The sequence below is a fragment of the Anomalospiza imberbis genome, chromosome 1, assembly GCF_031753505.1.
Source record: "Anomalospiza imberbis isolate Cuckoo-Finch-1a 21T00152 chromosome 1, ASM3175350v1, whole genome shotgun sequence".
Classification (NCBI taxonomy): domain Eukaryota; kingdom Metazoa; phylum Chordata; class Aves; order Passeriformes; family Viduidae; genus Anomalospiza; species Anomalospiza imberbis.
Genome location: NC_089681.1, coordinates 58,262,156 through 58,279,082, shown reverse-complemented (window position 1 = coordinate 58,279,082; position 16,927 = coordinate 58,262,156). Strand labels below are relative to the sequence as shown.

Below are 16,927 nucleotides of genomic sequence, written 5' to 3'. Positions count from 1 at the left end.
CAAATAATATACATAGCTCCACTTTAATGGTTTTTGGTTTTAACTTCAGCTCAGATTCAAGGGAAACTTCGAAGCCCAAAAATCAGGTTTATTTTAATCTGAGAGAAAAATGAGCCACTTAAAAATGGTTTGACAAATTTATGTCAAACTCCAAGTTCTAGGAAGTACAAAATGCCTTTTTTTTAATATAGCTCGTTTCACAAAAAAGCACAGTGTTTTATTTGCTAGTGTCTTTTGCAATTTAGTTACCTCAGTTACCCCATCAGTTTACTCTAGAAGCCATTTCTATAGTAAAGTGACTCTTTCGTAGACAGCTGATACCATCATCATGATCCAAAAGCGCAGGAACTATTACAGACATGCAATACTGTTTTAATAAAAGAAAATATTTTAAATTTCTAATAAACATACCCAGAGTTTTCTTTCAATGCTCCAGAACATCTTAAGTAGAAGTTTTACTTCTTTTGGCTCTCTTTAACTTTGAATAACCTTCTTCTTTCTGCTTACAAAACCAAGACAGACAGAAAAGGGCAAAAGCCAATAGAGCAAATGAAGCAGCAATACTAAGCTAAAAGTTCAACTAAAAAAAGTTGTTTCTGAGTGAAATTCTTAGTTGAATAAGAAGTAATTAATAAAAATTTCTGTTTTCCAATATAAATAATTTGAAGTATGTTTATAAACACTGTGGCTAAATAATTAGGAACATGGCTGCTTTGAAAATACCCTTTATATGTTGATAACCATGACTTTCAAAACCAGCTATCATTTCTGATGATCGGTAATGACAAAGGCCTTTTCTTCAGAGATGTCTTTAGCACTCTCCCCAATTAGCACCATTATATTTTAATAGGGGAACAGGGGGAATCAGCCCAATAAGCATCAGAGAGTCCATCCTGACCCCAATTAACAGACAAGCCTCTTTTCTATTCCTGACACACCAAAAAAACTTCCTGAGAGCTGCACATTCACCTCTCTTGAGTCCAGCAGTGGCAGCACTGCAGTGGCACTGTGACAGTGAGAACTTGCTGTGTCCTGACACTTCCCAGAAGTAGCTTGCAGGGCTCAGGCAGGTACCTGTACTACTCACAGCCTGCCTGGAGAGTGAGGAATGCATGGGGCACTTGTGGCTCCTGACTAGGACAGGACAGTGCCCCTTCCCCATTCCAACAGAGCTGCCAGAGCAGCTACAAGCTCTCCATGCTCACAAGCCCTGGTGTCATTCCCAGGAGCAGGCGAAGGACTTCATTAATTCATATTGTGGTGAAAGTCTCCCCTCAAAACCCAGACCCCTGAAGTTGTTAATCCTATAAACAGCTATTTTTAGTTGCTGTATTTCTTGTCTTTTTGAGAGTGACTCTACTGCTGTAGTGCTGCAGTGCTGGGCCTGTAGCCACTGACTCGGTTGTGGCCCTGTGGAAGGGCCTTTCCCAGCTGCAGTTGGATGGGGCCAGCTCAGAGCAGCTGGGCTGGCTCTTCCCACACAGACTCCTCTCTCTTCCCTGCTGCAGCTCGAGCTCTGGGGTATGAGTGTGTTCCTGCAGGAGGCCCCTGGCGTTGCTACACTGGCCTTTTCTGATCTGCACGGAGAGCACAGACTGTGTTCCTTTAATTACAGTTAAAACATCCTGAATTGCCTTGTACTTGGCTTTAAAAGCATAACTAAACAAAAAGTAATTTCCACAGCATGTTGCTAAAGTCCTTGAGATGAAAATTTCACAGAGCCACTGAGAATGCCCAGAGTTATACTGGGCAGGATAGAACTTTTCTGTAGAATCAGAAAATTTGCTTCAGAAACAGTAACATCATTAAACATTTCAGTAGCATCTTTTGCTGGAGACAAACATTTTAAATGAACCCTTCAAGTGACAGTATCATACCCAATGGTAACTGTTACTTTTATCCTGGTTAAGGTTAATTTTATCCAGAGAGGTCAGTAAGATTTCTTAGCCTGCCCATTTTAATTGGAACATACTAAACATTTCTAAATATCTTTTTTGTCTCTTAATTCAGGTCCTTCTGTACTAGATTAAGGAGTGTATGTGTGTGTGTGTGTGGGGGGCGGGGTTTACCTGTCTTCTTCTGGCACAACTTTTCTTTACAGATGCTTCCATGTTGCTCTCCTTGACTGGCAAAGTCGGTTTTGAGGTCAGTGTTTCACAGGTCAGATACTTGTTCCCTGTAATCATCTTAAAGCACAGAAGTTTATACCTTCATTAGAAAAATACCCCACAACATTTTGAACAAGATCTCAAACTTTTAAAATTCCCTGCTTTTTCAAAAGGTGCTCTCATCACACAAAGCTGAGATAACCCACTAAATTACACTGTATAGATGAAAAACATGATAAGCCCAAGACATTTCATTCATGTACCAAATATATGGAATATAATCCTCGTAAAAATTACACTGAAATCAGCTCAACTATTTTTTAAATTGAAATGCAGGGAGAAGCACAGAAAAATTAGGTGGTAAAGTACTTTTAGCTGTCACCTAATCATAACTCTTACTCAAAATAGAGCTAGCTTCAAAGATAGATCATCTTGCTTTGGGTCCCATTCAGTAAAAATCTGAGAATATGGAAGGCTAGCAAACCCAAAAACCTCCCTCTGCAACTTGTTCTAGTAGTTGACTAGCTGTTCTCACACTGAGGATTTTTTCCTCCTGACCAGAGGGATTTTTTTTCTGTTGCAACTTGTGCTTTTTGTGAAACTACAATTAAACCTGTATTTGCAAAACGTCCATGTTTGTCTAGCAGCACAATGCCTTACACACAAGTGCTGTCAGCACTACACAATTGATGAAGTTTGAGATTCCTTCCAGGAGGAAGGAATTATTCCATCAATATGGTTTTGTATGGAGACTGAACACCAAAAAAATGTCACCATGTTAACCTCACACATACCTGGATAAACTGTCTAAAACAAAGGAAAACTAATTACCCCACCATAAAAGTCTCAAATTAAGGAAGTGTTTATTTCAAAAAACACAGTAAATCATCTTCCCTTTCAGAAAAAAAAAAAAAAAAGCAGCAGTGGCTGAAAACATTAAGTTATATGGTAAATTTTAGAAAACTATATTGAGAATGATGGTAGAACACGATGAAAGTCATGCTCTTTATTGCCTAACGTTGTTTTTGAATGTGTGAGTAGTATTGAGAATGAGCCCTTTACCTGTTCAAAGTTAGGTTTGGAATGACGACTGCTTGTCTCTGCAGTACAGTCCTTAGAGTGGCATGCTGCTTTGTTTTCTTCACTTTTGGCCATGCACACTGTATCTTTGAAGAGAGATTCATGAATATTTAACCCAGATCCTTTATTTGATCTCTTTGTTTGTTGCAGTGACAAACTGGAATTTGTCATTTCACTGTCTAATTTACAAATCTGCAAATGCACTTCCATTGACTGGTGTTGTTTCTCAAGAAATTGAGCAGTATTTTGACTTGTAAACTTTTTCCCCCTTCTTGCACTGGAAGTAATAGATTCATGCGTATTCAGACGTGGACTGGTGTTTGATTTCTGCAGCACTGGCCCAAAATTCTTAAGAAAGACCGGAGAATTTGCCTTTTTGTGACTGACTTCACTTGGATTCCCACCTGAAGCTGAGTTTTCAGAAAAATCAGAGTTAGCCATTTGTCCACTAGACTGGGTTTTCCATTGGAATATGGGTGTACCATGTTTTGTGTGTGTCTTCATGTTTTTTACCTGAAGCACGCTGCTGTCAGTAGGAGTTTTGACTGGCATATTTTGAATGTGTTTGAAAATCTGAGTTATGCTGGATTTGTGCACAGACAGCATAGAAGATGAAACAGCCACACTTTTTATTGGTGAATGCCTTTCAGCATTTTCCTTTTTCTTCCTATCTCTTTGATTTGTGATCTTTCCATTCATTTGCATCAACTTTCCTTTGAAAATTGGTATAATTTTGCTGACTTTTGGGAGCGTGGCTTCAAAGGCTGAGTTTACAGGTGTTCCTAAAGATTTTGCAGTTGGTAACTGTGGAACGCCTGGTATTTGCTTACTGCTCATTGATTTCTCTGTTGCTTCAATGCTAACCCCTCCTGCACGGTTACTGCTACGGGGAAAACTGTTTGCTCCTGGCTCTTTGATCAAACGCTCCATCCAGTGGCTGTTTTCCGTACTGCACGGTGAAGGAATTCCAGGCAAACTAGGTTTTCTTGGAGGAGCCTGCGTTAGAGATACTACACAAACCATCTCACCGTCCAATTTTGTATGCTTAGGTTTTATTTCCTGCAACACATCAAGAGCTGCTAAATTGAATAAACTGCATTTAACGATCTAATAGTGCCACCTAATGCATTGCTATATGGTATCAACCTAATAGACATCACAACATATAAGAATACAATTTTGTGTTTTGGATTAGAATGACTATATTTTATAAAAATATTTAGTTGTCACTATAAATTAAGGGGTTTTTTTTATCATCCCCGAGTTTGTTGTTTACAAACCATGCTAGAATATCGTATTTCTCAGAAGGAAAGACTTAAATTATAGTAATTATCTTGGTTTAGTGCTTTCCAACTGGATAATGTCTACCCCTTTTGAGGAGTTCTACAGAGGGTTTGACTGACAGGGCTCCTCATCTCTTAAGACTTCTAAGAGCATCTGTATTCTGAGCAAAAGACAGTTTGGATGTCTATAAAACTGCACATGACACAGAGGACCCATTCTATCTTTGATCACTGGAGAGACATAAACAGAAACTGCTTTCTGAAAGAGGATTATAGTATTTTAGAACCTCTGCAACTTCTGTCACTATTATTTGTTCAGAATTAATTACTTCATTTCTTCTTTCACACACTACTACCAAAGAAATTTGAGCCTTAGCCTCTGTCACAACCTCAAATTATAGGAGTTTTGATTACTTGCCTCCTTTTCATCACCAGATGTGGAGTAAATATTACAGCTTGAGTGTTTTAAAATGCTTATGTCCACATAGTCCTCTTTTTTTACTTTTAAATAAATTGTGATACTACTACTCTGCTAGTAACAATAATAATAGAATCATGAATGGTTTGGGTTGGAAGGGACCTGACAGATCATCTAGTTCCAGCCCCACTGCCATGGGCATAGACAACTTTGACCAGACCAGGTTGCTCAAAGCCCCATCCAGCCTGGCCTTGAACACTTTCAGAGATGGAGAATCTACATCTTTGGGCAACCTGTTCCAGTGCCTCACCTGTTATTATTGTTGTTATTACTGTTGTTTTTATTACTGTGGAAGAGATTTGAGAAAGTTCTGGCTATCCAAATGTAAAAAAAAAAAAAAAAATCTACAGAATTGCAAATACTGCTAGCAACTAATTAACACCAAATCAGTTTTTAATTGCATTTATAATGTTAATAACAACTTTAGAATGGCAAATACTGTAGCCTTTACTTACATGATAATTAAAAGTTACAGGATTGATAGTTTGTTGTGAAAAGCATAGTTATATACCCTTACTGTGCTCAGAATATGATAAAGACCACTTCATGCAATGAAAAAGAATGTGCCATTAATATGTTTATAAAGAAAGCCTTACATGCACCGAAGCCCTGGAGAGTTCCTTTGTAGCATAAAGTGCTTTACTTGTCATCTTTACTGGAAATCCACACAGCTGTGAAAAATTGCTCTTTATGTCAGAAAGAAAAGAGCTCACTACACTTTCTGCATCTGTTCTGGGGAAATACTGCACTGGCTGACTTCGGATGCAACTTAAAGGATACCTGAGTAAGTGTTCAAGGATGCATATCAAGTTTCTTTATATTTCTATAATTATTAATCATCTTTGTTGAGAAGAAAACATGAGTTTGTCTAAATGTTTTTTAAAAAGATGAACAAAAGCACTTAACTTCTTATGGGCATGAAGTTTATAGAGTTACAGGACTTCAGCACAATTATACCACGCCAACCTATAACAGCAAAGATTACTCAATATAAGAAACCCTTAGTCTAGTGTTTCCTGGCAGGAAAATTCTCTTTAAAAGAAATTTTTGTTGGTCACATTTTTACACAATTTGACTTTCTTTTACACCACTTTCTTTTGCATCACATTTAAAGTGGCATTATCACATTTATGGAAGCCATGATATAAACTGCTCTATTTGATTTCCGATTATTCGATACTGGGACAGAGATTTGACTAAACATTTTGTTTCAATTTGTCTATTAAAACACCTCTATAGTGACTACTATGAAATTCTGAAAGAAGGATATCTGGCACATTCAAAAATGAAAAGCAGAGCTTTGCTAGAATTGTAGGAGAGGAAACATAACAAATACATTCTGAAAGGATACGTGAAGAACCTTTCCCCTATTGGTTTGAAGTAAATACTCAAGTATATTTTTGTCTCTTCAAGATCCTCAGGAAGAATATATCCATACTTAGATAAACCAAATAAAAACAGGTATTACAAGGACAAACTCAATAGACAAACAAAAAAGGGAGGGAAAAATGAAAACAATGTATGTGTTTCTTACTAGACTCTTCCAGTGCATTTGAAAATCCTTATATGAATGGAAAGGAGATTCTGGAGGAATTATGTGGCTGATGTTTATGATCTGACCCATTTTCATGCTGTGTATGGATAAAGAAGGGCTGCTTAGAAAGGGTGTCATAAAATCCACTTGAAAATATATTGGTTTTTTTGGGGAAAAAAAAGATCTTATTTTTGGAATTCAAAGTATTTAGATATTATTTTTATGTTTTGAAGACTAATACCTTTAGCTCATAAGTTTATGACATAACAATAGCAATATTTTCTGAAGTATGGTACAGAATAAAGTGACAGCTACAAGTGACATTTCTCTTCAACACTCGCTAGCAGTGGATATAGAATAAAAGCAAATATCATCATTACATCTATATGTAATGATGAAAAATATTAGATAAAAATGAAAGTAGTTAATGGCAAAGGTTGAAATACTTTTTCTTTAAATCGACTTTCTGGTAAAACTGTATTTGAGAAAAACTGATGCTCTTGCATACCATATAAGTAGCACAAAGATTAGTAAATTGAAATAGTATTTAAATGTGTAATTTATGATTTGTTGATTAATTTTTCTTATTTTCCTTAACAATGAGATAATAAAAACAACAAATGCCTGAATTTAAAACAGATTGCAAAACAGAAGTGTTCTTATCATTAGCATCAAATTCACAATTTGTAGGGCAAACATTTCAAGAAATGTTTGTTTCTGCTGAAATGTGAACAGATTCCTACCTTGGCAAAACATAGCACCAGTTACTTAGTATGGAATGTTGCTGAATAACTGTGTTTTCATTGCTGTCAAACAGCTTTACGGTGTTTGCTGAAATATCAAAATCTCCCAGCTTAAAACAGAAAAGAAAGCTTATTTGCAAATAATTCTACAGCAGTGCAAATTTAAAATCTTCAAAAATAATTGTGCATCATGATACACTTAAACTTGATATATTATCATTCTTTCATCAGCTCTCAGAGACTAATTATTTCAGAAGATATTCCCATCATCAAATTGCACACTATCTTATGTTAGAGCCTACACTTCCACAAGCAATGCAAGTACAAGGTTTAAAGTTTATTGAAATCAGAGAGATTAAAACTTTATTTGAAATGGTTTAATGTGAGTATAGAAGGAATTTCTCAAACTGAGAGCTGTCTCACTTCCACACACATTTTTAAAAAGTTCAAATCAGATACCCATGCTCGACATTCTAGTAACTGTGTGTGTCACTTTGCCTAGACATGTGCAAGTATTCAAGGAACAGAATTAATGGGACATGCAGTTTCATCCTCTGAGAAGTCAAAAACCACCACACTTTTTCACAGTGTCAGAATTTGACTGTAGGGAACAATCAAAAACAGAGATTTGAGAAACATTTTATCTTTCTATAATCTACAAGGGTTTGCATTTATTCACTGAGAAGAAAATCTAGCCATTTCTGTTTTTTAGAAGAGTATTGAAAGGATCAAACTGGTAATAAAGCCACATCATGATCTTTTCTATCATTGGTCTATATAATTTGGGAACTGGCTTCTTATACATAGCTTTAATATTTATGCTGTCCCAAGCAGGTCTCAGAAGAAATCCTGTTTTTCTATTTCAACAAAAAAAGAGCTTGGATCAGAAATATTTATTTTAGAAGAAACCAGCAAGCCTGACAAATATGCCCTGCACGTATGGATATACTCACCACAGGTGGCATGGCTGTCAAAAAGGATAATAAGTTTTCAACCTCAATTGTGATTTCTTAAACAATGTATAAATTAAACTTACAAGCAGCATAGTCCTAGCTGCTCCAATATTTTGGAAGCTGCATGGAAATTTAGCAGATTCCATAATAACTATATAAAGGGACCTTGAACATGGCACCTACAGCTCACCTGTAGCTGCTCTGTTTTTACTCAAAACTGTCTGTGTACTACAGTGTGACTGAAAGCTTTCTAGAAAACACAGCTAGAAGGAAATCTAGAGTCAAAAAGACACGTCACTGCTATATTCTGTTAGCATTTTTGAAAGCTCTCTTAGCTTTGAATCTCAGTTTTACAACACTTGCTAGAATGCGTCAATACAGATACAATACGGATGTTAAGCTTTTATAACCTGTGCAGATAGTCAGGGAATATGGTTAATGTCTCAATGCAATCAGAAATAAGCACTTCTATGCCCTCCATGCTAACTGGAAGTCACCTAACAGAAAAGAAGATAAGGACTAATAAAACAAACACAGACATAGAAAATATAATTGGCTTATACCTCAGGGGGTGGCAGCCGAATTGAGCAAGGCTCCACACTGATGCAAAGCTGTCTCTCTGACACATTGAGGTCTATAACTAAATTGAAAAAAAAGAAGCACAATGCCCTATTTTGAATTACAGCTCATGTCTTAGGCAGAAAGTTTACCTAAATATTTATTTAAGGTAATTGTTAGTCAAAATGCTGTGTTTGAAAATCAAAAGGCTAGACTTTCTCAGCACAGAAATTAAAATTAGGTGCATTTTAACTGTGAAAAATAAAAATAATAATGAATTAGTGTCATATAGTAACTCAGATACTTAAGGCTGGCTGTGCAACTGTGTGCTTGATCCTCATATCCTTGACAAACAAACACCATTTTCAAAGGAAATGTAGTTCATATAACCATTTGCTGCACTGAGTCATTCAGCACAGTATTTTCCATCCAGGAGTTGTCAATAGGAAAGACTAAATGAGCAAGGCAAGCATTTATGGACACACCTCCAGAACTTTCATTCAGTTCTGAGTTCTTAAACATATATCTCTGCTACAAATTTAGGCTCCAATATCACCAAATGTAATCTTTAACTTTTATACTGGAATAAAAATACTACTTTGTAATTTTTGCAATAGCTAACCAGCATGCTTTTTGACTTCACTTTTGTGAACAGCAAACAGTACATTCTGGACAGTCACCATAGCTCATTTTCCTATCTATTATTATAGAACTTTCACATCACTTGCAAGACTCTTAATTTAAGGCAAGTGCATTTAATTGCAATAATTATAACTTCAAAATGGCAAATATCAGTCTACGTCTGTAGATTGATAGTATAAAAATTATCTTCTTTGTGAGTAATTTTTCAGTTGAGCTGACAACTATTACAGACAGAACATTACCTGCCACCAAGAGTACTTTGACAGAAGTTATTTCAGAATGAAAACCAAAGACCCTGTGCTGGTAATACCAAGATTATGGCAGTAGGAAAGTGCTTGACTTTACCTTGCTCTCTCAACTTTGCCATTAACAGAATATTGTACTTACCAACAGCATTTTGCCTTCCTGAATGAGACAAAAAGTCTTTCCCTTAATAAATAGAATAGACAGACATTATTTTCTAAACCGTATGTCTAAAGTCTTTATGTGAAAAAAAAGAAAATGAGAAATCACAGTTTTGTTTGTGTCTATCCCAAATACAGAAAGTGTGTTCCTTTCAAGGAGATAAAATCCCCTCTATGAATTAACTTTTCACTGATTCATTAACATCTATAAGAAAGAAAGATATGTAAAGGTATATTAGTGGGCAGCAATCTATACATCACTTTTTCCTCCTAACCCTCTTCTTCAGCCACTACTCCTGAATCAGCTGATTTCAATCTGATAACCATATATTTTGAAGATACTGAGAACAGGATACTGTTGTTATTGTGGCTGTAAATAAGATAACAACATGCACACTTTTCTCAGCACATATTTGAAATTATGTATACAATTGCTCTAATTATTATGAGCACACTACAGTTTTTTATACTTTGGTAATTCACATTTATACTACACAGGAGTTAGCAGAGATGTCAGGTAAAGCAACTATGATCCAAAAAAGAGAGAACTTGGTAGAAGGAGAGGGTCTGACAGAAAACTACTTCTGTTTAGAAGAGCCTACAAATCATGTGCAGAAGTGTCATTGCTGAAAGCATGACTCAAAAAAACCAGCCAAATTTTCAGAAGACATTCTCTGTCCAACAATATTTGGTTTTATCTGGTACATTGCATACAGTTGACATAATCATTTGATATATTATAAAGATAAAGAAGAAGACGAAAAGGTGAATATCATGTCCATTCAGAATACTGAGTCGTTTAACTTGGATAACAAAACAATAAAAGATTAAATAAAGAAAAAAAAAGTAATACGATAAAGGAATGAAACAATTTATTATAATGAATGAACTAATTATGGAATTTAAATGATGGAAAATAAATGCTACAATAAAGAACTGAAAACTAAATGCCTGATCCTTGACCAAAGTGAGTCAAATACCTTGCACCAAGAGATGACCAGCCTTGTTCCATCTGGGTGCAAGCCTGGCTGTAAGTGTGTAGGAGAGACAGGTTTGGAGAAGGGCTGGAGTAACTGTTTGCGGTGCTTTCAGCTAATAACAACAGTGACAAAAAGAAACATACATTTTTAATAATTTAACAGATTTTTTTAAAGGCCTCAGTCAAAATTTAAGCAAATATACGGCTAATTCATCTTGGGGCCAAATGCTAGTATGTGTCACACATGTTTAGCTTTTATCCACTTCAAGAGGAAGATTGCACAGTATTTGAAGTCGGCATTTGGATTTCATGTGCCATAAAAGTGAGGTGCATAACAGTTCCTAGAATGCTTTCACAGAGCTGCTAATAGACTTGGGGAAAAGATTAATTGAACCCTCTGGAGTACTTTACTAGATATGCAACTCCCTCCAGGCAACAGGCACAACATCCAAAGCTTGATGTTACCTCTGCTGTCAGAGTCAAGACCAGAGACATTTTCTGGCAATCACAGTAGATAAACACAGCTTTGCTCACCCTACAGCTCTACTTGCCTGCCTGTCCTGAAGAGTTTTCTCTTGATCATCAGCATTAGTTAAGAAACTAACTACAGCAGGTTAAAAAGAGTTAAGTAATACACCTCCAGAAGGATGTTTCTAATGATTCCTGCAAGGAACTGCTTGGTGTTGGAAAACCTAACAATGACACATCACCTACACATATCAACATAAACAGCTCTGTAAGGTAAGCATAGTTGAACCGTGTATGTCTTACTAATCTGCATATGCATTTGCACTATTTGGAACAAATTAAGATACACCCAGCTGGCTGTGCAAATGAATTATGAGAGCTACTGGCTTTGGTTACAATCAGTCTTCTGACTCACCAATTTTAGTGCATCCACATGTACATTCATAAACTCCATAGATGTTGCATACTAGAAGATAGTAAATCATATGCATAATGGTCTAAAAATATATCGGCTGTTAAGCTCAGGTGTTCCATTTCTTCCCTATGCTTTTGTTTGGATTCCCTGAGACTGTCCTGTACAGGCTGGGTAAACCCAAAGGTGAATGGGGAGACAGTTCAGCTACCTGAACATTCCCGCTGGATGAAGGGCATGATACCAGCAGGAAAGCTGCAGGTCTGTGGCCCAAAGGATGTCTCAAGGTCAGTCCCCAATGCCTCTGAGCAGGAGCAGGATGCCACTGCAGCAGAGAAATCTAGAGGTATCGCTCACAAACTTCTTAAAACTATTGAGTCTAACAAACTGTATTTACCATGCCCCAGTTCACAGGACACATTTTGTCTATTGGGCAGAATTCTCAACCCTGAAACTTGGCTTCTGTAGTGCAAAGTGCAGGGCCTATGAAAAACACTCATCTCTGGCAACAGCAATTGCAGACAAGTATAATAGCCTAAAGAACTCTGTCATATTTCATCACTTACAGTAGCTCCATGTCTCTCTACATAGGCTTGACATATTCCTGATTCATAAAATGGTATCTAAAAATAAGAATAAAAAAATAAATCAAGGTTTTGGCATTAAGCATAAATTAAATTCTGGTACGACAGTAACTTTGCCTTTGAAAATCATGCAAGGGAATAGTTAAGCAAACATTTTATCTTGTGTTTTAAAGGAGAAAACTAAAATCAGCTCAGGCATTTGTCATCATGCAATCTCATTTCTAGCTAAAGATACATTCACAAGCAAGTCAAGTGAGCCAAAGACTGCCCAAAACAAAGTTGCAGCACTCTGCACCTGCTTCTTATCTTGTGAATTGGGTGGTACCTTACCAATTGAGTCCATTTCATCCCACAGATTGGTTCATCATCTGAAAAGGCCATTTCATCAAAAAAGCAATGGACTTAAGTTGCCCTACACCGCTAATGCACAAAAAAAAGTCTGCTTTAAATGAAATATTTTTACTTATCCTTGCTCCTCAAACAAAACACTTCTTAGAGAAACATAACATGTATGTGTGACAAATACAACTGACCCCTAGACATACTTTGGTTCAGACTGACCAAGAAGCAACAGGCCTCACATCTTTGGGATGAACTTGCAAGCTGGAAAGTCCCTGGCTCATCTACAAAGGAGTGAAGGTGTCTTGAAAAATATTTCAAAAGGTGTTTTCAAAACCCAAAAGTACAAGATAACCAAAGTACAGAAAGAGCTATCAGCACTAAATCAAAGACACCTGTCTTGCCTATACTATTGATAAAGAGCCTACTTCTCCACCCTTTAATTATTAAAATCAGGATGGGCCCAATCTGAGCACTCCCTGAATGCCAGACTGTACGACAGCTGGCCTGTATGGCAGGTGACTCTGTTTTGAGCAGGGACTCTTCTCAAGTTTAAAGATTCCATACTGAAAATTCAGAGAACCTTCCTTACAAAAGGTCAAAATACCCCTTACCTGTGATTTGTAGTTAGTGACTGAAAGCATGCTGAATTCATGCTATGAAGAATTACTAGTCCATGCAGCTACTCAGATACTATAAACATTGTAGGGATAATTCCATTAGGCATGAACCGTTGACCAAGTCTGAGACAAAGATTGGATACAGCCACACATAGGCTCCAAAAAGGAATTCCAAAAAGGCATCCACTCTGAACCTCATGTCTCCACAGAACCTGACATCTCTTTACTCTGGTCTCTCTCTGAGTCATTCTAACTCAGTTTTCCTTTTCATGGTTCTTCCATGTGTAATTATTAAGGAAAACCTTGGCATCAAACTTCCTGTTTTATGAACCGAAACACTGTTAAAACCTTGCTAACCTGACAGAACACTGTTAAAACCTTGCTAAATTCCATCAGACCCATCAAACTCTGTCAAATTATTATTTTACCTCAATAAAACATAGTGCTACTTCTCTCTTTTAAGTGAGGTGCACTCTGCTCATCTACAGAAGTCTGTAATTACAGATACTTATTTACACAGTGATACTGACCGCCATCACAACCGAAATTTGATTCAGTGTCCCCATAACAGGTGCAGAAAGGATCTCTTCATACAGGAATAATAATTGTCTATGAAAAATGTGAGAAAGAAATTAAAAATGTTTTATTTTCTCAGCTTAAATTTATTTTCCTTCCCTTTTGAAAACACAATACATTCCACTTTTAATCAGTTTCCATTGGTTCAGTATAATAAATTGGATTAGTCCAAGTTACTTGCTCTAGATGACCCACAATGGTCTAAGACAAAGATTACAGGCTTTTGGCACACAAATGGAGCTCTCCAAAAGTGTTCCTTTTGGCAGAATTTCTCATTTCTCCCCTTTTCTTTTAAAGGGAATAACATAATGCTTGGTGAATGCTAAGGAGCCTACATCTGCTTTCCAAATAGTCTTTCCACTTAGTCTCAACCTACGTGAAGCACTCCAGCTTCGCAGGTAAACACAGATTAATTATAACCATTTACTATTTTGAAGTATGTGGATTCATTAGTTTTAGCCTATGAAATTTAAAACATAAATAGAATTTTTTTTTGTTCCCCAATAGCAAGCAAGTCCCCTGCCCAAGAAAAAAAAAAAGCTATTTTAAACAATTTTGTACTCTTGCCACTGATAAGAATTTTGCTGATTTTATTACAGTTAATTCTAGTACAGCTAATAAAATATTTGAATAACAACCACTAGCAGCTTCTGGAAATAATAGTCCTCAAAACTCTTTACCTGCAAGTTTTTATCTGTGTAGTCCTTGCCTCAGTTTCTCGTATTTGAGAACTCAGTGTTACTGTAGCAGCACACAGTTTTTGCAGCTCAGGCAGACTGACAAAGAACAGAGACTGGTGTCTGGTGCTATTCATGGTATGTTGTTGATTGCCCCGATGCAGCACCTGGGTATTAAAATAAAAAAAATAATTCATTTTTGTAAAGCAGGTAGGTATTTGTTTACAGAACTTTATATGTTATTAGGTAAATGAATAATCAATTATCTCTTGATTAAGAATATAGAGAAAATACAACATAATTTGGTCAGCTAAAACAGCTGAATATCCTTTTTGTATATATAATTCATTATACTTGAAAAAATAATTATTTGCAAGAGCCAAAATATTCAGAGTAAAGACAAGGACAAAAGAATACAGAGTACATGTGTGATCCTTGCCATATTAACAAAGCACATGCAATGGAATTCTGTCATTTTTGGAACTTCATAAAAAACACCAAAAAGAACCCAAAGAACAAGAATTTCCGACTAAGAATATGACTCTTTGATGCAGTACTAACAAATTACATGTGAATGGGGATAACATGAACTCATATTACCCATCTTGTTGAGTGCCTGTGGTGTGCTCCTTTGCCCTGCAGCACAGGCCAGGCACAGTGTAATGAGGTAGAATATTCATGACAGAAAAAAAAAATCTAACATTTCACTACTTGAACAAAAATATACCTTTTAACTGGAGCATCTTTTTCATTCAAAGTATTTCAAAGAAAGACACGTAGTTAGAAAGCCAGGAACGAACACTGCACACCAGAAAAAGCTGGTTTAATATTTCTCCCCTCTCCAAACCCTAAAAAAATTTTAGGAAATGATCTCACCAGCACAATGAAGACAGCAATAAATATTTTGATCCCAAATTTTAGGAACTCACCAGGTATTCACCTGAAAAGAAATTCTGTAAATTGTGATAAAACTATTATGAACTGGAAGTGTATTTTGAGGAACAAGGTCAAAGATAACTTTGCTGTTCTGATTTTGCTTTGCTTTCTTTACAGTGTAACACTTTAAACAGATTAACCTCCATCATATCCAAGAAAAATCACAAGGTGAGTGTTTTATAAATGTAATTTAAAAGAAAATAATGCTTTCTTCTTTCTTACCCTTAAAGGAAAACGCATTTCAGTTTTTTTCATCAGTCATGAAAAGTAAGGTTTTTTTAAATGCCAGGCAAGACTATCACTTCATCAGAGAATTCCAAAAGCTACAGCTCAAGGGAAAGCTCAATTTTAAACAAATGAGAAAAAATTTCGTCCTTTTGCAACCATGGAAAAGAAAGCCTGAGTCTGAGGCTTTCATAATGTTTATTGGGGGGTTTTGTGGCAGAGATGTTGTAAAACACATGCTGCAATGCTCCAGTGCCCTGCTTGCTGTTTGAGGATGACTCCCCTGTGGAAACAACTTGCTGTATTAAGCCTAAGTTAAATCTTCCCAGACATCTTAAAAGCTAATGGGACAGAGTGCTTGCGAAAGGCTTCTCCCTTCAGGGGAGAGGATAAAGAGAAAAGTAGCAGTTAACACAGAACTGCCCGTTAAGAAATAAACATGGTTATAAATCCTCGGAAACGAACACAACCGCCCTCTGTACAAGAGCACTTTACGTGTGTGGGGGAAATCGTACCTTTACATGCCAATAATCACAGCACGTGAACTTGAAACCTGAGCTCCTGCTAAACTGAACAGAACATCACTCAGGGAATGGCTATCCCTGTCTTTTCTGTCTGAACAGGCAACTAAAGCCCAGAGCTCGGCAGCAGTATTTGCAATTTTCAGTGACAGCCTGGAAGTCGGAATGAAGAACCTCCTTATTAAAGCTGGGCACAACACCAATCGGAGGGAGAGTACCTACTCTTACTGTCAGGCTGACTGAAAAGTTGAGGCAGGATCTGAAGATGGTGGTGACATTCAATGAAGTACACAGCTGTCCTGCACTCAGGTTCAGGGAGCAGAAGTTAAACACCAGCTTTCAGGAAGGGTGACATGTCACGCTGGGTAAATTTTATGCTACAAAAAACCCCCACAAATCCAGCCTATAATCACGCCTGAGTGTGTCCACGAGGTTATTGCTGCTGAGGCACCCACGTTGTGTATGGCCGTGACAGGGGGATGTGGGGACCCATACTGGTCTGAAATACAGAAAAAGCCATGGAACACATCTGAGACCAGAGAAAAGGAAACGTACTTTACCTCAGCCAAAACTGCAGGGAAACAGTTTGCTGGGAAGCAGGAAACAGGGTGCTGGACTGGTGACAGAGCCTCACCGAGAGAAGGGGAAGGCACTGCTGCTCCCTGCGTCCTCAGCCCACCTGGCAGCAAAGCGGGGCAGTGCCACGGGGAAGCCTCGCTCCAAGCCCCGCGGGGGAGCTCTCCCAAGGCGGGGCGAGGGACTCGTGCGACAGCCGGGAGGCTTTGAGGAGCTGTGTGGAAGCACCTG

The 16,927-nt window shown here is 37.2% G+C and overlaps 1 protein-coding gene and 1 long non-coding RNA gene across 6 annotated transcripts; one reads left to right on the top strand and one right to left on the bottom strand.

Moving 5' to 3' along the window:
• Nucleotides 1–214: 214 nt before the first annotated feature.
• Nucleotides 215–14,633, bottom strand: C1H18orf63 (chromosome 1 C18orf63 homolog). Of its 5 annotated transcripts, none has more exons than XM_068193605.1 (13): nucleotides 14,442–14,633; nucleotides 13,716–13,794; nucleotides 12,209–12,265; nucleotides 10,764–10,875; nucleotides 9,767–9,808; nucleotides 8,743–8,819; nucleotides 7,227–7,336; nucleotides 6,484–6,580; nucleotides 6,301–6,386; nucleotides 5,546–5,729; nucleotides 3,171–4,247; nucleotides 2,070–2,186; nucleotides 216–502 (listed from the first exon to the last, which is right to left on the bottom strand). In XM_068193605.1, exons 1-13 carry the CDS (start codon nucleotides 14,573–14,575, stop codon nucleotides 443–445), a joined length of 2,232 nt encoding a protein of 743 aa, XP_068049706.1. In that variant the 5' UTR covers nucleotides 14,576–14,633; the 3' UTR covers nucleotides 216–442. The 5 variants fall into 5 exon arrangements, with proteins under 5 accessions (XP_068049728.1, XP_068049738.1, XP_068049706.1 ...); XM_068193616.1 differs by having other exon boundaries at nucleotides 218–499; XM_068193627.1 differs by lacking the exon at nucleotides 12,209–12,265 and having other exon boundaries at nucleotides 215–502.
• LOC137475851 (uncharacterized) lies at nucleotides 13,975–16,424 on the top strand. The gene is made up of 3 exons (XR_011000098.1): nucleotides 13,975–14,159; nucleotides 15,492–15,542; nucleotides 16,223–16,424. It is a non-coding gene; the product is annotated as an uncharacterized lncRNA (long non-coding RNA).
• Nucleotides 16,425–16,927: the final 503 nt, after the last annotated feature.

What these genes read in the sequence shown, in the direction of transcription:
- C1H18orf63 (XM_068193605.1), bottom strand. Translation starts at nt 14,575, where the DNA reads ATGAATAGCACCAGACACCAGTCTCTGTTCTTTGTCAGTCTGCCTGAG. An exon ending in ACACAGATAAAAACTTGCAG is followed by an intron (nt 13,795 to 14,441) that starts GTAAAGAGTTTT and finishes CATTTTTCATAG; the next exon opens with ACAATTATTATTCCTGTATG. An exon ending in AGGAAGGCAAAATGCTGTTG is followed by an intron (nt 8,820 to 9,766) that starts GTAAGTACAATA and finishes TTTTCAATTTAG; the next exon opens with TTATAGACCTCAATGTGTCA.